General features: G+C 42.4%; 1 protein-coding gene across 1 annotated transcript in view; it reads right to left on the bottom strand.

Annotated features, from left to right (window-relative positions):
• The window catches only part of SMARCA5 (SNF2 related chromatin remodeling ATPase 5), a 44,515-nt gene extending 24,122 nt beyond the window's left edge, over positions 1-20,393 (bottom strand). Inside the window, exons 1-11 of the mRNA XM_073341228.1 lie at positions 20,016-20,393; positions 16,541-16,615; positions 14,217-14,383; positions 13,189-13,289; positions 11,491-11,591; positions 10,273-10,452; positions 6,134-6,289; positions 5,912-6,043; positions 4,584-4,652; positions 2,476-2,585; positions 1,924-2,150 (exon numbers count right to left, since the gene is read on the bottom strand). Coding sequence (XP_073197329.1) covers positions 1,924-2,150; positions 2,476-2,585; positions 4,584-4,652; positions 5,912-6,043; positions 6,134-6,289; positions 10,273-10,452; positions 11,491-11,591; positions 13,189-13,289; positions 14,217-14,383; positions 16,541-16,615; positions 20,016-20,150 — 1,453 coding nt within the window. The 5' untranslated portion in view covers positions 20,151-20,393. The remainder of the gene's footprint in view (positions 1-1,923; positions 2,151-2,475; positions 2,586-4,583; positions 4,653-5,911; positions 6,044-6,133; positions 6,290-10,272; positions 10,453-11,490; positions 11,592-13,188; positions 13,290-14,216; positions 14,384-16,540; positions 16,616-20,015) is intronic.
• Between the last annotated feature and the right edge of the window lie 674 nt (positions 20,394-21,067).

The raw sequence follows: 21,067 nt of genomic DNA, 5'->3' as shown, positions 1-21,067 counted from the left end.
CTGTTGACATGGGCTTACTGCAGGTCCCACACAGTTTAAACACTTGATCCCGAGGGAAGGTAATGGATAGGGTGAAACCCCGGGCCCTAACTCTAAATTACGCTAAACTAAGAAGTGAAACCTATGCTAAACTATAGACCTAACCAACAAGCTAAGGGAAGAACTCGTGAGGCAAGTGAATGCTATTTCAATGACCGTCACCAGCAGTAAGAAGGAACTGAAGGGTGGGTCGGGTCGGCAGGATCATATATTGACCGCCATAAAGGCGCCATTCCAGGAGGCTCCATGACTGACCCGACAGGTGCTGCTAAGGGAAAAATTTTAGACAGTTGTACATGCGACGTGTGCACACCTGATTGGAACTGATGTGAACAAACACTCGAAGAACCACCTCATTTAATATGGAACAACAGAAATACATATATAATGCTGACCTGCAATAGTCAGATATTGCTATTCAATATTTTACTCAATAAATGTCCATAGCATTATCATAGACATATCAATATTGTTTAAAAATTCTTCATCCTTAATGTGAAAATGATATTGATCCATTACTGCAAGTTCTATACAAGGACAACTTAAAACACAAAGGCACACACTAAATAAGGATTTCAATAGAAACCACCACTGATTCACCTTTTCATTAAAAAAGTGTAATTAAAATCAAGCCATTCCCCCCATACCCTTGTGCAAATACTTGAAAATTAAAATTTAAAGATGAACTGAGCAATTTGGGACATTAAAGCATTTAACAAGTATGAAGATTTAAACAGATTTTTAAAATAAATCCTCTGAGAGGCAAGTACCCACTTGAATGCTGGTCTTGGTAAGTAAGTCCAGAATGTGCTCTACTGCAACACAACAGAACTGCAAACTCCCTATCCTGTTTATGGTGTTCATAAATGGCAAAAAAAATTGCCACCATTATTTCTTCCATGTTCAGTTAGTTATGATGCTTACCCTTTACACTGGATAAATACCTATTCACTGCAATCCATTTTTAGTTAATCCAGATAATTTTTTCTAGGACTAAAGGCAACGGTCACATGACAGCTGAAAATGAAACAGTATATAGCAACAAGCCTCATAAGCAAAAAATGCCAACACTATCATTTTGATTTGTTAACTCCTATCTCCTGTCTTATGGCATCCATCACTATAGTGTCTGAATATCTCCCAAGGGATAAAGAAAAAATACAGGCCAAAGGACTAAGCCTAGGTTTACTTCCTATTACCTATGGCTGTTTTTTCTTTAACATCTTCCCTTGCCCCTAAGTTTTCTACTGTCTCCTCCTTTGCTGTGCTTAGGTCTGTCTGTAAAAACATTAACTGAATTAGTAAATTTTACGCTTTGTTCTGAAGGAAGGAATATCTGTAGTGAATCTGAGCTCCTGCAGTAATGAATTCCAGAGCCTTTACCCTGTTGCCAAGAAAGCATAGTTCCCCCACTTTCACAAGCTTCCCCTTGAATTTCATATGTCCTGAGAATGTTGCCATTAAGGGAGACTGACATGCTCCAAGGTACCTTGGAACAATTCCATAGAGGGCCTTGAAGGTTAACACCAAGGTTTTGAATATGATCTGGTATCTTATAGAGAGCCAGTATAGTTAGCAGAACTCCACAGTGATGTGCTTTTGGCACCAGTTGCTGAGAAAACAGGTTACTACATTCAGGACCAACTGAAGCTTCAGTGGCCCCCACTTAACTGAAGAACAGATTTCAAAGTCCTGATCCTGATCTATAAAACCTTTAATGGATTGTGATCCAATTACCTATGAGGCCACCCTACCCTCCACAACATCTATGATCTACAGAGAAAATACATCTGGAGATTAAATTCCATCTATTAAAATCAAATGACTCAGACAAGAAATCAGACAAATGATTCAAACAAATCAGGAAAGAAATAGGAGTCATACCTTGTTCTTTCAACTTTGGTAGCAATTTGTCCAATACCACCATTTTGCCACTGTTGGTAACCAAATGCATATCTGTTGTGTAAGGTGGACCAGGTTCTGCTCCATCAAAGAGGTAAGGATGATTGCAACATTTTCGCAATTGCATCAGGATGTTCAACAGTCTCATTTTGTCCAACTTCCCAGCAGAGTTCAATATATCTATATCCTTCATTAAGATTCGTGTATACCTATAATTGAAAGTGATACTTAAATTATGTAAAGGCCCTCTTATTGTATAAGTTATAAAGCAAGAATTCAAAAGCAGACCTTCCCCCATTCCATAAGAAGAGCTCACTGATGACTGCATAAACAGCAACTTAGCTATTAGGTAAAGCTATCACAAGGAAACACATTAAATTCCTCCCAGCTGGTTGCATCATAAGCAATTAAATCAGGTTCTGCACAATACAACAGCATTTTTCTGCAGAAGTTGTAGTTTAATTAGTTCAGTTGTAGACAGCAGATTTCTAGTCAGCTTTAACAGTAGTACAGACAAATGCCTGAATTACTTACCATTCTCTTTGCATTTTGCTTAGACCCACATAAATTTTAACTTCCTTCTTTGGAGGCAAACTCTTTTCTACATCAGCTTTAATACGGCGTAGGAGGAATGGCCTTAGCACCTGGAGAAGATTGAATGTTTAAACTGAGTTTCAAATAAAGCAAGAAATTAAAGTCTTTCATGTTTCTTATTTCCTAGACAAGCAAGAGCTATCAATAAAATAGAGAAGATTCACTGAATACATTTCTGAAAACGAATCCATTGGTACTTTAAAGCCATGTTTCATTGAAATTCTAGGAGGAACAAACTCCAGAACATAACTAGGTCCTCTAGAAAAATGATTAACACATAGACAGCTATCTTCCAGAGGAACACGTTTGAGTTTCCTCTGAAGGATCCAAACCAGACCATCTTGAGAGCCACAGGGAGAAAAGGAAGAAATACTAGCATGGTTAGTACCAGTATTGCTATGATCCAAATGCCCCACCTCTGTTTTTGTTATCAAGCATGGCAAGCAGTAACAGATAACCAAGCTGCATTAGGATGCCCCACAAATCAAAGTGGCATCACTGATATGAAAAGCTGCTGGAGATGCCCACACTCATTTTTGCCCATCAAGCCCTAACTCTCTCAGAGATGATCTCACAAGAATTTTGTTTTGTCGTTGTCCCCCGACTCCCGCCGAGTGGTATGAGTTATCTGTGCCAGACAAGATGAGTAGGAACACCTTACTTTTCTGAATTTTCTTCACATTTTAGTGTTTCTGGTACTTTCAATGTATATGATTCAAGCTGGAAAAAGATTTAGATTCACCAGTTTCAGTTTCTTTAGGGTCAGTTTCATATTCTGGTTTCTCATGCACTTACATTACAACTCAAAATGGGTGAAATTTTTTTGTCAAATCTGTCTTGACAAAAAAAATGATTTTTCAATTAAATAAAAATGTTTCACAAGTGGCTGTTTTCCATAGAAAATTGTTTGCCTGCCAAAAATAAAATACTTCAGTTCAGATATGCCCCCATAGTGCCTCATACTACCTATAGTTGGTTGTCTAATGTCTCTATTTCCTCCCTAGCTGGATGTCATGTCCCACGCTGCACTGCAGCCATGGGACATCATAATGCATCACCTACCCTCATCAAAAGGGGAGACTGATGCACCATGGGAGAGTTAGTAAGAACAGAGAGCCAGGCCTACAGAGGAGAATAGTATCATAAGAATATGGGAGTTGTGCTTTGAACATATAAAATGCTAAGGACCTGATTTTTCAGAATGATAGGGATCTCAAATTATACACCCAGAATTACAGGATACTTTTGACTATAATCTGTCTGTACCTTAGTTCCCCATCTGCAAAATATGGCTAATACTCCCACATCTCACAGGGATGTTGTGAAAATACATTTACCAATATTTATGAAGCACTCAGATACTATAGAGATAAGTGCCATACAAAAGCGAGAGGAAATGAATAAATTCTGTCTTCAGAACAGGGGTTTAGGAGAGTGTTCAGTAAATAAGGCATTGGGCCACATATTTGAACAGTGACAAGAAAACAAACTATTAAATAGCTGCTCATTAAATTAGCACCATCCATCCTGTGCACAGAATGAGGCAGGGGTTCTGTGGGAAAAAACAGTATGTGATCTTCTAACTAAAGACTGTATCACAATATATATGCACAAGGGAACTCAATTAAAGCCGTACAGACAACCTTAATTCAAGCATTTCCTAATATGAATGCTTGACTTTGCAATCTTAATAATAATCTTTTAACATGGGGGGTGGGGTTGAACACACACAATACCTGTTTATATTGGAATTTGTATACCTTTTTCAAAATGTAAGATCTGGGCTTAAAGCTATTCAACCAGGCCTATTTAAGAACGAAATACATGCTTTGCATCACTGAAGTCAGGATGCAATTATTCTGAAAAATAGTCTAAAAGTCTAGTATATGTTTTGGAATAAGGATATTTTCTTTAATGTTCTATGAGCAAAGACATCAGAAAAGTCTTTGGAACAAGTGGACTGGTTAATGACATAATACTCATTCAACATTATATGAACGTGACACACACAAAACAAAAAACACACCAAAAAAAAAACAACACCTTACCATGTGGAGACGTTCCACCAGCTTTTGATCTCCAAGACAGTTATTTGTATCAAACCATGAATCGAAGTCCTATATTAATAAAATGTTTTATATATAGAAATCATTTTATTACACCAAGAAAGTTAATCTACTGCAATAAAGAAAGTAGTTCACCACATGACCGTTACAAATTCAATTTAAATTTCACAATGTCAGTAATTAAGTATACTGATATGTAATCAGCTATAATAATATAAGCACATTTATACTAGATACGACTGAATCCCCCCCCAAGAGGTTGTACTGCTTTAACTATGTCAGTAATATGGTTATAGCAGTACAAAAACTGTATAACTCACCCTTAAGTTACAATGCTGATTTTTTGACACTATACTTATTTCCACACCCTGTCCACAAAAACAGGATGACTTCACAACAGAAGCTGATATAGGAGGAAGACAGTTTGTTCAAAATCAAAGAAGAGAAAAATACAGAAAGCAAACAGCCAAGTAAGTTGCTTTTGGAATCAAAGTGCTGTTTCTTGTTTGCTCCAATATGAAGGTCATTTTTTCTCATGGTCATTATGGAAGACCTCGGTACACTCATAGTAACATTTAATGTACCAGCTCTTTTCTGCTGAAGGGAGCAACCACAGTCAGATCTTCTATAGTAAGAATATCACTATCCGCTCTGGCTGGATGCCACTGAGCATTTGATGGATGGAAAAGGTGGGAAGCTATGCACGCTACCTGAATACATTGCAAAGCTTCTTCTCCCACAGGGGCTAAAGCCCAATTCAGCTAAGTACTTAAGCAAAAGCACATAACCTTAAGCAAAACAACCTTACTGAATCTGGACTTAAATACACTGCCTTTGCAGCACCATCAGATGTGAGCACAAGGCACTCAAGCCTGGCAGTGAATGCACTACACAATTGCATTGGCTTTCCCAACTCATATGGAATCAAAATCTTGCTAACTAAATTTCAAGATGTGAAGACTAAATAACAAAATGATTCTTAAAATTTGATTAGATAATAAAAGTTAGTCATTTAAGATACCACAGTACAGAATCCTTCTTTAAAAATCATCAGCATGAAAATGAGTATCAAATCGCAGTGACTGAAACACCCACTGTGTGTGCTAAGTGGACAATAATGTTTAAAACAACTTACAGTGGACAATATACTGGATTAATTCATCTACATACTATACCTTTCAACAACCAGAAATGAATGGACTGTCAGTCACAACATAATTAACCAGCTCTATTAAAGTTATTTGTATTTCTCTCAAGTCAGCAGATTAAAAATTAAATAAACTCAGTTAAAGAAAAATAAAAAACATTACATCAGCTGAGTTAAAGACATCTGGCAAAAGAAAGTTGAGAAGTGCCCAGAGTTCATGTAAATTGTTCTGAAGTGGAGTTCCAGTTAACAGCAGCCGATTTGTCGTCTTGAATTCCCTCACAATTTCTGACAACTGAAAAAGATCAAGACAATTATCAAGACTGTATTATTGTAAAGATCTGTAATCTATGCAAATGTCTACTTTGAGTAAATTCTAAATTACCTTTGATTTTTCATTTTTGATCCTGTGGGCTTCATCTATAACTAGATATCTCCAGTTAAATTTTTTGAACACAGATTTCTCTTTAATGAGCATTTCATATGATGTTACACAGACATCCCATTCTCCTGGCAACAGTACATCTCGGACAAAGGCAGCCTGGTTAGAAAGAAAGAAAAAGAAAAACTTAGTTCTTGAAGATTAACTACCATATCTCATAACTAAATTAAATCAAATCAAAATATATTCTGTCTAGTGTTCAAAACAAAATTTCCCCCTCACATTGCAAAATTAGGGGTTAAAAATAAAATTCATTGTAGCCTCAATGCAACAGATGTGCTTTCTAGTCTTAGAGATTCACTAGACTGAACAAGTGCCAATATCTCATTTTTTAAGTGGGGAAGAAAAGTGAGCTTCAGATATCAGTCTTTACCAGAAGAGTAGGCGCAAAAGTTTTTGAATGGGTAAATTGTAAGGTTAAAAATCGTAAAGGAGCACTAACACCAGTAATGTTACAATATTTTCAAGTTGGATTAGAGCAATGGTCCCCAATCTGGGGTGTGCAGAGGAACATTCGGGGGAGCACCACCAAACTCCGCTCCTGGTCTCAACGCCGGCTACCAGCCCTGCACCCAGGGATCTGTGCTCCACTGTGGCTGCTGGCCTCGGCCCCTGCTCTGCTCCCACCCCACCCCCAGCTGTGGCCCCAGTCTCGGCCCCCTTACTCCTGTCCGCGTTCCCACCTCCTGGAACTGCGGTTATGCTCCTGGCTCTGGGGGTGGGTGCGGACAGAAGTAAGGGGAGGTGTGAGGTAAACAGTTTGGGGACCACTAGATTAGAGTATAACGGGTCTGGAGTATGTAAAGCAAATCCAAGCTGTGACTCCGCTAGGCTAATTTAAAAAAAAATGAGCTACTGAGTGCAGTCATCTAGGGACTACAATACAGCCCAACAGTGGAGAATTCAAAAAGAAAGGTTATTTATGTGACAATAACTGGGCTTCGAGATGTGTGGTCCCTATCCTCTAATCCACCACCAGTGTGCATGCTCTTGAGACCAGAAGATTCTCGCTACCAGCGTACATTAATCCATGCCTAGGCCCCTCTCCTCCTCGTGCTCTGAACCAAGGTCATGGTGGAGGAAGCACAGACCAGCTGCCTCTTTAGTACCTTCTGACCACAAAATAACCCTAGGATATGGCACCAAAGAACAGGGGAAGAATGGCGGGTAGCGGAATACAGATAGGGACCACACATCTTAAAGAACTCCAGTTACTCTAAGGTACATAATCTTTCTTCTTTGAGTGATAGTCCTGATCTGTATTCCACTGTGGGTGAGTTAACAAGTAGTATTCATTGAGTAGGAGGGTGCAAGGACCCATGCTGTACCAGCTTGCACTGGGGGCATAACATCTTGTGAACACAGCCCCATGTTGCCACTTTAAGGATTTCCAGGAGAGGGACTTCTCAAACTGACGCTATTGATGCAGACTGAGCTTTAAGTGAGTGAGCCCTCACACTCTTTAGGGGAGGAATTGCTGTTAACTCATAACAGAGCAACATGCAACCTGAAATTCAATCGGACAGTCTTTGGGATGAGATAGCTTCACATTCTGCAAAGGATACAAATAATCTAGATAATTTCCTAAAGGATTTAGACCTTTGCAGGTAGTGTCAACGCTCAACCGACATCCAGAGAGCAAAGCTTCCTATCCTCATTGATGACATACAGCTTTAGGAAGAAGACCGGTAAATTAATTCTGAGATCACCTTGGGGATGAAATTCGGGTGTAATCTCAGAGACACACTGTCCCTATGGAAGGCTGTGTAAAACAGATTAACCACAAGGGCTCCCAGCTCACCCACTCTTCTGGCTGTAGTGATAGCCTCCACAAATCAATAGGTGAGCTAAGGAACATATGTCTAAGGGTTCAAACAGAATCTTCATTAATGCTGATAGGACTAGACTGAGGTCCCAAGTCGGGATAGATTTCAATATCAGGGGAAAAGTTCTAACAATGTACCTGTCACAGAATGGGTAAGGATAGAGTGTTTGTCAACCAAAGGGAACAAATGCTGATACCTGCTATGTGCACACAGAGATAGCAAAGAGAAACACCTGAAGTCTTTGAGGACAGGAGATATTTTCAGGTGACAGGAATGTTGGAATCTTCTGGTGTTACCTGAAAGTATTGACACCAGACAGAAAATCATTTCTACTCTGAAATATAGCACATTCCTGTTTGACGCCTTCCTATTACTAAAGATATGCTCTTCTGAGCATGTCGTTTCTAGGTTTCTTGCCCATCCAAATACCAGGCTGTTAGGTGAAGGAAAGTTGGACTGGGATGTCTTTGTGCTGGGTCAATAGGTCCAGGAACAGCTGGATACGGATGCATAGACATGCTGACATTTGGAATGTCAGGAAACCAGAATGGTCTGGGCCATCTGGGACAATAAGCATCACCAAGGCTCCCACTTGCTTGATCTTTCTGAGGGCCCAGGGTAAGAGTGGAAGAGGTGTGAAGGCATATGTTAGTTGTTCCAACAATGGTAGTAGAAAAGAGTCTCCTCAGGATCCCTAACCTTGAGTCCCCCCAGAACAGTAGATTGGGCATTTCTTGTTCTCCTGACACACAGAGAGGTTCCAAGATAGGGGCCCCCATTGTTGAAATATGTTATGAACCACTGAATTATGTAGCTCCCATTCGCGGTCCCTGGAGAAGTGCCTCTTGAGGTTATCTCTGAGAGGTGCTCTGCCAAGAGAAAATACACCAGCTCCAAAGCGTGACTTCTTCTATACAAAGAAAGGGGGAGACCTTACTCCTTGTTTATTGATGCAGAACACTTGCCATTTCAGACATGATTTGGACATGCAAGGTTACAATAAATGGTATGAACCACTTGCAGGCTTCATGGACTACCCACAGCTCCAGGAGATTTCTGTGCAACTGGAATTTGGCGGGAGGGCGTCCATATACTTTGTGCTACATATTCACATTGAGCTTCCCATCCTTTGTAAGGAAGTAGCTGTGATCAATCTCTCTGTAGGTGGAGGAGGGTCAAAGGGAACCACATATACACACTACTTCCTTGTTCTCCCACCAGAAGAGGGAAACTTGCACTCTGTGGGGTGGCAAGACTAATTTGTCCAAACTGTTTACTCAGTATGTAAACTATCTGCATCGAACCCTGCAGACATCAAAGGCAAAGTCTTGTGAAGGGTGTCACAAGTACATGAAGCCATATGGCCTAAAAGGAGGAGGCAGGCATGAACAGACATCTGCGGGTGCAGCTGAGGTGGAGTGATGAGATTCTTATGAACTGGAATCTGTCCTGAGGTAGGTAAGCGTGGCACTAATACAGTCCAGGGTTGCCACAATAAAGTCTATAGTCCTTGGGGGAACTAAAATAGACTTTTCTACATTTGCTCAAGGTCCCCATGAGTGCAAGAGTGAGTAGGGAGCAGTTTGCTATCTGCACCTCTTTAGATTTTCCCATTAGTAACCAGTCACTGAGGTAGGGGAAACTGATGAGCCCAGGCAGCCGAAGTGGGCTGCCAGTATCATCTTTGTGAACACCCATAGCGATGTTGCATGGACGAAGAGGAGCACTCTGGTTTGGTAGTAGTCCTGACCTACAGTGAATCTCCAGAATCTTCTGTGTGTAGGATGGATGTCTATGCAGAAGTAGGCACCCTTCAAATCAAGAGCAGCAAACCAATCACCCTTGTTCAATGAGGAAATTAAAGAGGACAGGGAGTGCTTGAAATTACTTTTCTTTTTTTAAATTGATTTCAAATAATAGCATCCCTTTTAGGTCTTATATTGACCAACAAAAGTCCAAGTTACTGAATAGATTTGTATACTTTTATATGTTCATTTGTCAATTTTTGTTTGCTTGCAAAAAAAAAAAAGGGGTGTCATCTAGTATCTAATACAGAGCACTTCTGAGCCTAAGTTGAAAATTCTGTGGCGTCTACTTCTGGAAGCATTAGTCTTCCTCCTGAACAATCTACAGCAGCTACTTGTTGATTAGAAAACATAACAAGGTAGCAAGTTTATATGTTGGGTCTACCATATATAAACACTTTGGGGCAGGGGAGAAGAAAAATATGAATATGCAATAGTGTCTCATACTTACTCTTTGGTCTTTGTCACCTATCAAACAAACTGCTCGGAGTGTTGGTACCCATCTCTTGAACTCATTCATCCAGTTGTGTAAAGTGGATTTGGGAACTAATACCATGTGAGGGCCAGGAATATTTCTGTAGTGTTTCATGTACCCAAGAAGAGAAATCGTTTGCAGTGTCTTTCCAAGACCCTGTTAGAGGTTAAAATTTATTTCTATTATTAGTGGGGAAAGGCTCTCTTAAAAAAAAAAAAATGTCCTTAGCAACTCAGTGGTAAACTTTAAAAAAGCAGGTGAAAACAAAACTAGCAAAAATAAGAAATCCCAACAAACAGAGATCCTCAAGATACATTGAACTGACAGACAACTACTTTATTTTTAAAGCACACAGTGAAATAAAAAGCTTATGCTTACGCTCAGATAAATGTGTTAGTCGCTAAGGTGCCACAAGTACTCCTTTTCTTTTTGCGAATACAGACTAACATGGCTACTACTCTGAAACCAGTTAGAATTGTACTTCTACCATTTGATATAGAAAAACCCTTGACCTTATCAAGCCAGACAGTGCAGCACACCAGGTAGCACCCTATGAAATGTCCTATTGCTACAGTTCCCATTAGGGGAAGTGCTAATCTAGAGGAAACAGGCATTTTTGCAATCAAGTCAGCTAACCCTACTCACAACACTAAGTGTCCCACAAATTGTTCTCTACAGCAATGATGACTAGAGAGGGAGTGGGGGTTTTTCTCTCACTGTATTAGGGTTCTATAGTGACTGGGGCCCGAGGAAAAGGGCTTCCATCTGGTTCCCTGCAGCTGCCATTCTTTTTGCACCTTAAATGCTCCTTACCATGAGAACTTTCTGAATACCATTCAAAACAGTTGCAGCTTTAAAATAATATAAAGGGCCGTTTGTTCCATAAAACTAACTTTTTCTGGGTTTGGATTTCCTTGAGGTAGATAAGCACATCCAAGTGATTCTATTTCACGAAGGAAGCTGTTCGTTGACAGCTGTTGCAGTAATGTCATGCATGTAGTTTTAACAAAAATGTTGTGGTATGAATTAACCACATTTTACAAAAAAAAAATCATTCAAAGCATATCATAACAAGTAACATCTTGCATTTTATAATATAAACAGCTTTTTAAAAAAAATTAACTAGACCAAAATTTGATTACACTTCATGTCTCTTCTCCCCATACAGTCTCAACAAAAATTAGCAGCACTTACCATTTCATCTGCCAGGATACCATTGATGCCATTCTCATACAAAGAGATGAGCCAGTTCAACCCTCGGACCTGATAATCACGCAGTTTACCCCATTTTACATCTAAAAGTGAGGACATGCAAAAACAGATTAAAAGATTTGTAAAAATATATTTGAAGCCATCACAGCATTCCCTTATTGCTAACTGACAGTATATCTTATCTAAAGGTAGGAGAATGTGACAGTAATACTTTCCAGAGAGTAATTAGGACATTGCCAGCAGAGGCTGTGGCATTTCTTAATACACGTCTCTGAGCCTGAAGAGTGAAAACATAAGGAGCGTGTTTCCCTCAACATCACTAGATGTGGTAAAATTCTAATGTAATAATCTTAATTCGAATCTCAAACCCAAGCTGTAACCACCAAGCAATATCAGGTTAAAGTATATTATCTCTCCTCAAAATTTAAGATCAATCAATCAGTTAGATTAGACTGGTGCTAAATACGTAGTATGCATAATCTGAAAAATAAAACCCCACCACTGGCAAGTACTGTACCAGTATGTGTCATTCACAGTAAAATCACTCCAGCTGCTGCTCTGAATCTTTTGAATAGGAGTCAAACTACATTACAGTAGACTTCACTGTGCTACCAAGGAAAGCTACTTGCAGGCAGCACTGCTGTTAATGGAAATACTCTGGTGAGGACGCAGGAAGGAGAGAGTAGAGTCCTACTTTTCTACCCCCAGCTGCAGAGAAGAAAGTCCTGCATCTGCTGTTCATAGCAAAAGTTATTGAAATTACACAGTGCAAAAATTCCCTACTGAAGCACAGGTATCACATCTTCAGCATAAATTATTTTGTTTTGCAGAATCAAAACTCATCTTAAAAAAGTAAATTTCCAGCCACATAGCAAGTTAAAAATTTAAACTGCCAGATCCTCAACAGATTCACGAATATCCAAAATCCAAACATTTGCAAATTTACAGTTTTCCATAAACTCAGTGGTTTCCAAACTGCGGGTCACGACCCAGTACTGGGTTGCAGAATGTAAGGCACTGGGTCGCAGCAGCTCCGGTCAGCACTGTCGACTGGGCTGTTAAAAGTCCCGTCGGTGGTGCTGCCTGGCTAAGGCAGGCTAGTTCCTACCTGTTCTGACGCTGCGCCCTAGAAGCGGCCAGCAGCAGGTCCGGCTCCTCCTCCATGGGAGGCGGCTATGGGGCTCTGTGCACTGCCCCTCACCCCAAGCACTGGCGTCACACTCCCACTGGCCGGGAGCTGAGAGGGCGGGCAGTGCCTGAGGGCGAGAGCCACATGGAGCTGCTTGCACACCTCCAGCTATGATCCGGACCTGCTGCTGGCTGCTTCCGGGGTGCAGCATAATCCGCAGTGGCGGGACAGGCAGGAAACCTGCTTTAGCATCCCCGCTGCGCCGCTGACCAGAAGCCGCCCGAGGTAAGCCCACACCCCAACCCTCTGCCCTAGCACTGAGCACCCCCCGCGCCACCCACACACACCCCCCTAGCTCCACTGGGCCACGGGCATCAATAATTTTCTTCAATTGGGTATTCAGAAAAAAAGATTTCTGAATCACTGTTCTAGATTATGGGGATCTTGCAGGAAAGACACGCTTCTCAGGAATGCAAGAATACTAGAAATAGAAGAATTGTAGGGTCCACTGAGATTTTACCAAGAACAAAGAATGAAAGAGCAAACCATACATGATGGAGAATCTTCGAATCGAGTGCATACATTAGTTGCCTTGGAGCTTTCTGTCAATAGCTCCTCATCTTCTTCCTGTTCTGTTCTACGATGTCGATAGCTAAAAGATCAAAAGTAAAATATAAAACAAATTTCAAACTAGATTGAGAAGACACCAGACTGCTCCATAATAAAATCTTGATACCATTCTTGATAAAGGTAAACAAGAGAGGTCTGAAGAAACTTGCAGACTGATTTCTTATAAACATTTGCAATATGCTTTGTAAGACCATGCTGTGGATAATTACTCTTTCCACAGCATGGTCTTACATGCTCATCTACTGTTTTGTGTCACTATGTTTGCTGATTTATGTTGATTGGAGTATTTAGTGCTGTGCTGACAGCTCGACTTCCAGCTGCATTTACCTATGTGTAGAAGAAATATTCTCTCTCCTTCTGTTACTACCAGGGCTCCAATACAAGGGTAGGGAGCAAAATGCTTGGAGAAGGGCAAAAATGCAAAGACTATAGGAAGGATGCTAACATTATCCTCTAACAGGGAGGTTGTACTTTTAACAGGCAGTTTCTAAGCTTCTGCAAAGCTTCTCAGAGGCAACTGCTCTGGAGCTCTCTTTCAGGAGTTAGAAAAATATCTACAACTTTATAAACGGCAATAAAAGCAAAAACAAAATATATTTCTTGTTAGCATTTTGGTTCCCCTACAAAATTCAGTACACGTGGATTCCTCAAGAGCCGTTAAATTTATTCCCCACCACCACCTTCTTTCTTCATTCACTTCATCACCGCAAAAATTATTTGGATTCTGACCGAAGTTCAATTTATAAACAGCCGTGGTTATTTTGCAAAATGACTCTCCATTTTATAATGCTGTATGGGTGTCTAAAAAACAAAGCCAAAACATCAGCAATTTTGAGAAGATAAAGCAAAATACCCTCCAGCATCACTCATCTTTTAAAGGAAGCTCCTAATCTGCAAAAAAATACAGAAACATACTGCAGGCATAACTAGAAGAAGAGGTATTACTTACTCGCCAACTGACAGCAGATTCTGTTTCTCATCCTTTTTTATTCGTGGACGTCCTGGTTTCATTTTCAAAGGTGAAGTTGGAGTCTTTTGAGCAGCAGGCTGAATGAAATGAGCAAACAGCTCAGTCTGCTTTAACAGATACTCAAATCTGTTTGCTCTGTCTGTTTGCTGTTGATATAATGAAAAGCAAGTCACTTGAGCAAGTGAGACATTACAATATGCTCATATTATAAAAATTTAGAATCTATTTACAATGAATGGCTTAGAATGATTCAAATTCTATTCTTTAAAATAGGTAGCTACAAAAGTTAATGGCTGTGAAATGGATTTGAGCCCATCAAACGAGAGCCCATCAAATATCCCAGAATAAGTCTAGGCCAAGGTCACAGAGGACACCTGAATAAGATTGAAATCTAACTTTGAGACCAGGAAGCTCCAAAATACAAATTGCTATGTCCAAGACTGAAGAAACCCCTGTATATGAGAAGTCTGGTTTATTATGGTGAAGCACCAGTAGGGCAAAGACAACCTTTTTGTAAGTAAACTAATGTAGTGTTGTCAGTGTGCAGACTCACAAAGTCTTAGTGCAACCGCTGTCCATAATTTTGGCAGGAAACAGCAGTATTAAACTGACAAAGATCCTTAATTTTCAATGTTAATAATTCAGTACCACAAGGGAAGCAGTGAACTGAGAACATCCACTTCAGTTTCACGCTTCCGCAGCTTAGTAAAGCTATAAGCAGACACAGGTACTTGAGTTATTAATAGGAAGGATGTAAAAAAGGAAATTTTGACAGGAGAGTAGATAGGGTGGTGGATGGCCTCATTCCCTACATACCAGCCAGAGTTTGACAGAAGATCATCCATTAACTTGTTATGAATGCTAGTGATATCCCCTCTTAAAGCAGCCAGTGACATTCCCTTTTAAAGCGGGGGGGGGGGAGGGGAAAGAGAGGGCAGGTCTTCACAGCAGTATTGCCCTTACACCTCAGTTCTTCTATATCAGGTTCTGATGTCTAGTACATTTTGCAAGCCCTGGATTAAGTCACCAACCCAAGGTCACACTATGACTCAGAGTCAGGATTAGAACTCAGAATTTCCTGCCTCCCAGTCTAGTACGCTAGTCCACTAAATCATGCTACTTCAGAAGACTCTACCTACTTTGAAGCCTTCCCATCTCAAATCTATTTTGCCTGGTAATTAATACAACTTCAGAGAACTTTCAGCACCAACACAGAGCCTTCTGGTGCATAGCTTTTTGTTCTTCCCTCACACTACAACTACCTCTCTTTTACTGTATAGGGCAGTGGTCCCCAAACTTTTTATGGCCACACCCTCCTTACCCCTGTTGCTCGCTGCCCCCCGCTCCCGTCAGGGGGCAGGGCTGGAGCAGGGAGCAAAGCTGCAGCCAAGGGCTGAGGGTTGCAGGAGAGTGTGAAGCCACAGCCAAGTGCTGAGGCTGCAACACAGCTGGGAGCAGGGCTGGGTGGCACTCCCTCCCCACCCCCCATATGGGCTGGCCCAGCCCTGCCCCCCCAAAGTTCCTCCACACCACTCTAGGGGTGTGGCACCCCACAGTTTGGGGACAACTGGTATAGGGCTATAGCATTTGAAGTAAAAAATGTAAGATAGTAAACTTTTTTCCTAGAGCAGGAAAATAAAGGCCGTGGTCATTAGACTTTATCTGACCCTATATTTTAAGAAAGTTATGGAGTAATTCTATGGGGTTTTGATTTAAGATACTGATGGGCTTCCTCAGACCAGATACAAGTTCCTGTTTCAGAGGGTGAATGATTATTTCTCAACTTCTCTTAAGGTGGCCTGAGTCCTTTGCACGACCAGGCACAACTGCCTCAAGAGTCTATAGACACAGCTCTGAACTAGCCAGAGGATGCATAACATATGTGAAGTGTTCCCTCCCTCCAGAAGCTCAATACATCACCACCATTCCACTCCCAACACAAGTGGAAAGAATCAAGGTCTGAACAATGTGTCACAAGGCAGATCTTCACATTACACCACTCCTTGTAAACAGTACCCCCAAAATCCTAGGACATCTCACTTCATTTAGACCACTAAAAATTGCAGAAGCTTGTACCATGTCAAGGTGTGTGGGAAAATAAGGGAGAAGTAGAGGACAAAATATGAAGAGGAAGCAGCCTACAAATCTCAAAATGAGGATTTCTGCAGAATTGCCTAGTCAGAGTACCAGGAAACAAGTTAAGACGTCTCAAATAAAAGCAAGAAATTAACTTTTCTATAAAAAGCAATTACATCAATAGTGGCTATTTGTACCATATTGCACATGTGCTCAAAATTACCAACCATTTTCTCTTCATATGTAGGATCTGGTTCCTGGATTTCTTTTTGTTTTCCTGGTGATGCATCATCAAAAGCTTCCTAGGAGGGAAAAAAATTAAATACAAATTGAACTCTCCTTTATAAAGATATCCAGCCTTGCGCAGAAATCATCTTATTTTATTCATATTACCATTTATCCAGAGGATGAAACCTCTATCTCAATTCCTTGATACATTCAAACCAAGATCAATTTTCCTTACCAAGAATTGCACTGTTTTAATTTTAGTTTTGACCTAGTGGCAGGGTGGTAAATTAATAAGGAGGTGCTATTTGATTTTCTTTTGCCTACCAAACCAACTAATTATCACTGATGATTAGATTTGGGACAGAAAAACAAGTCTCCATTCAGTAATTTGATTCCACCCCACACACATTTCCCTTTTTGGAAAGGGGGGGGGCTGGAACGCGAAGGTATTTTCTTTGACTACCCTTTCAGATAGGGAATAAATAAAAATCCCATTCTCCCCTCTGGCAATAAAGTACTCTGTTTCATCTCCATAACCCCATCACACAAGTGCATCTCCATTAACAATTTACAAGTTTCACTCTGCTTCTGGTGCTAGGAACAGAGGCACTGTGTAGTGGAAGTGGAAATACTACTGGCATGATCCTCCCCCATGCAACTGTCCTGAGGGAGCATTTTACAACATATGTTCTGAAGGAGGTTGGGGAAGAGAATGAGATATCTACAGACAATTACCATCCACCATCTGTTTAGAATAGATGGCCTATGCAAAAAGTTATTTACCTCACTTCAGTACCTAGTGGCCAGTGGGTAATGGACAAGTAATATCAAAACAGAACAGGCAGGAACATGCACAAAGCAAAGGATGGAAAAGAAAGAAGAGAGACATAAAAAGGAGACATAGTAAGTACTATGCCAAGGCAAGACTTATCAAAAGGGGATATGAAAGTGTAAAAGCAGAATTTTAATTTGCCAGTAAAGAGGGAAGGATCCAACAGAAAAGAGGTGGAAAATTCACTGCACTAAGGCAGAAGTTCTCAACCTTTTCTATATCAGACTGTGCTGCCCATCTAGCCAGGGTCTACTTGAAACCCTCTCCTGCTTTTTGCTAAGAGACAAGGAGAACTGTTGTGAACCCTGCACAGGAGACAGACACTTTTGACAAGTTATTCACATAAATCTATATACACACAAATGATTACATTGTACAACTTTAAAAAGACAATGAATGGGCAGCAACTGTAGACTGAATTTAGGACAAGTATTTTCCTCTTAACATGCCAATAAGATTTTGAAACCAGGAGTTCATAAAATAGTCAAGACATCATTAGACACTTCTTCAACCAAGTTTGAATTCACGTAATGCTTGAAGTTTTGTAAATAAATCAGCTGTTCTTTTTTCCTCTTTTGAACATTTATTTCATTATATGTTGCTGGCCTCCTCTGTATAAGAAGGAACTACATGAACAAAAATTCTCAGATGAAAATTACCTAATTATGGCATGTTTCCCAAAATGGAAGCTGTACTTTCTATCCAAAGAAGTGTCATTGCTCTTCATGGCTTCCTAGGATGTGTCTACATTAGCATTTTTCCTTCAAGTCTCCTACCACTGATAGCAACAAGATTCCCTGCCCACCAACATTTTTAATCACCATAACTCCTCTAACCCTTAGAACACCAGCAGCTGGTCTACCCTAGCTTTTTCACCATTGTTACTAATAGAAGAGTTACATCAGTAGTGGTGCAATGGTGGGAGATTAAAAAAAATGCTAGCGCAGACAAGACCCTAGTAGCTCTTCATATAGGATGAAGGAAGTGAGTTTATGGCTGGGATCTGATTGCCTTTTTGGCTAGTTAAGCAACCTCAGGGGGGGGAAAGAGCAAATCTGGTAACAACAGCTAAAGGCCTTTCGTTCTGAATCAACGTAAACGAATATGCTAGAGGAAGGAGGCAGAGCACTTATAAATCTTCATCAGGAAACCTTCCAATCCAGTTAAAAAAAGAAATACCAAATATAGTAGGTGTCAAGAAATAATTTTAAACAAACATCCAAAGTAGTCTGGTTTCTTCTTAATAGAACTATAACTATACAAAAGACAAAAACCACATACATCAAAAATCCTTGTTTAACAGCTTCCCACTTAGCTTTTACTTTTTTTTTAAACAGCCCTAACTCTGCGTTGCCTTACTTTTGTAGGTTTAAATAGTATTTATTACACCAATGCTTTAGTGATTTGTTCATCTAAAGAAGCTACTTAAAAATATGTAATTTGCAAACTAGTCAGATTACGTAGGTTGACTATAAAGAATGATTCAAAACATGAAATGTTCAGCAATAAAAAAAACAAACTGGTGTCCATGTATGGCTAAAGAAACAAATGCTGTTTCAAAACAATTATCTCTAGGCATTAGTTCAAATCCCAGGTTTTCCTAAACCCTGGAAATTTCTGGATTAGGCACGCGTTGCCAAAATAAGACATTTCAGATAACAGAAAATGCCACTGATTTATAAAACATTGCTAAATGTACTCCATTTTTCCCTAATTTAAAGAGAAAACATAGCTAAACATAAGTCTTTGTTGGGATGCTCACTTTGGAAGAGAGAACGAATGAGTTCAACTGTTAAGGTGGGAGGATTTCAGTGTGCCTTCAAAATCCATATTTCAGATTAATTTTTTAAAATCATCAGTTAGTCAAAGTGCATCCCGTCGATATTTCTTGGTGTTCTCATCTTTCTAGAAGTTTGTAGTACACCAACAATGAGCGAGGGGGAGGGGACCTCCTGTTTGAATGGATTGATGTACACAGCGCCCACCGAACTGACAGGCCGGGCAATGAACAGAAAAAGAGCAACAACGCTGAAGGGAAGTTGAGAGGGAGGAGATTCTACTTTCTGCTCGAAGCATTTGTAACAGCTGCTCTTTATGCCGCACAACAGCTACCCGCTTCCCAGCCCCTTGGTAACTCGAGAGACTCCCACAGCCCCTGCACACAAGGAGACGCAACGCGCGTTTCCTGACCCCCCACCCCATTCATTCCTGAACCCAGGGGAGGAAGGCGACGCGCACACGCTGTGCGGGGTAGGCGGCCAGCGAGGGAGGCATCTCCGCTGCCGCTCTGCGCCTCCTCACACACGCCGCTGAGGGCTCCTCATCCGCCCGCCCGCTCTATTGTCTCTGCCCCACGCGGCTCCCGCACCCAACCCTCGTGGCACGGCGCGACGGGCGGCGGGTAGAAAGGGGCTCGGGCACCGGCTACCGCGTGGCGCTACGAACGGACCGGGGGGGGCTCTGCCCGGCTCATCCCCGCCCCGGGCCCCTTCTCCCCAAGTGGAGGGCAGAGGGGCCCCGAGTGTCCGGAGGGGACCGCTGGGGCCGGAGCAGGAGAACCCCGGAGTGAGAATCGGGGCACCACCGCCCAGGGCGGTCTCTCCTCGCTCACACTCCTATTCCTCGGGGACGGGGGTCCTCACCTCCCTGTCAGCGTCGCCCGCGGCGGGGGGTGGTGCCCCCGCGGCCTCGCTGCCGTTGTTAGTGGTTGCGGGAGGCGCGGTGCTGGCGGGGGGCAGGGTCTCATCGGGCGGCGGCTCCTGCTGCCCGGCGGACATGATCCCGGTGCGCCCGCCCCGCAGACAATGCCGGGCCGGGACCCCGCTCCCGCTGCGCCGGTTGGGCGGGGGGGAGGAGCGACCCTTCACACAGCTGCTGGAGGGGGTGGGGGGGCGCCGCTCACAGACTCCGCGCTGAGGCCCCCCGTCACTGCTGCCGCCCCGGCTTTCTCAGCGCGCTCCCACCAACCAGGAACCAACCCAGCCGGCTTCCAGCTCTCGCGACAACTCTAGCAGGGAGCGAACGGACCTGCGCAGCCAACACTTCCCCAGTTGGGCAACTCCCGCACCCCCGCCAACCCACGCGGTGCTGCTACTACTACGAGTCTCCTACGAAAAAGGGGGCGGGGCTGCGCTCGCGCGAGGATTTAGGTCGGGACAACCGCAGGCTTCTTGCGTCACTGCTTCCCCCCCTCCCCCACGCATAGGGTGGTGTAAAAGGAGCGGCGAGGCAGAGCCTGATGATGGAGCCCCGCCCCCATGGAGCGTCACACCTGGGGGGGTGGAGTGCGCGGGGAATGGAATAAAGGGGTTAGCCCAGGCCCCGCAGGGGGGTTAGGTCAGGCGCAGGGCCCGGGGGAGGGTGTATTTGCCGGCTGGTTTGCGCGTTTTGCCGGACCGCTGAGCAGGGCCGCGCAAAGCGTTAGGGGCCCAGAGCAGAACCTTCAACTGAGGGGGCGCCTCCATCCTTCTGAAGCGCCTGGCCCCTGGGACTCTCCACCCGTCCTCTCCCAGGCGGCTCCCTGCTTGTAAGCATCGCCCTTGAGTGATGGGTCTGTGCAGCTTCCTGTCCTGGCCCCAGGGCTGAGAGGGGCCGGTTTCACCTGGCCTCCTGCACCCAGCGCGCACCTTGGCTAGAGCGGTGCAGCGCCCGACGCCCCAGCTTGCAATGCTCCTCGCACCCTGCTGCCCAGCGC

This window comes from Lepidochelys kempii, chromosome 4 (genome assembly GCF_965140265.1).
Source record: "Lepidochelys kempii isolate rLepKem1 chromosome 4, rLepKem1.hap2, whole genome shotgun sequence".
Classification (NCBI taxonomy): Eukaryota; Metazoa; Chordata; order Testudines; family Cheloniidae; genus Lepidochelys; species Lepidochelys kempii.
This window is presented reverse-complemented; position numbering and strand designations above follow the sequence as displayed.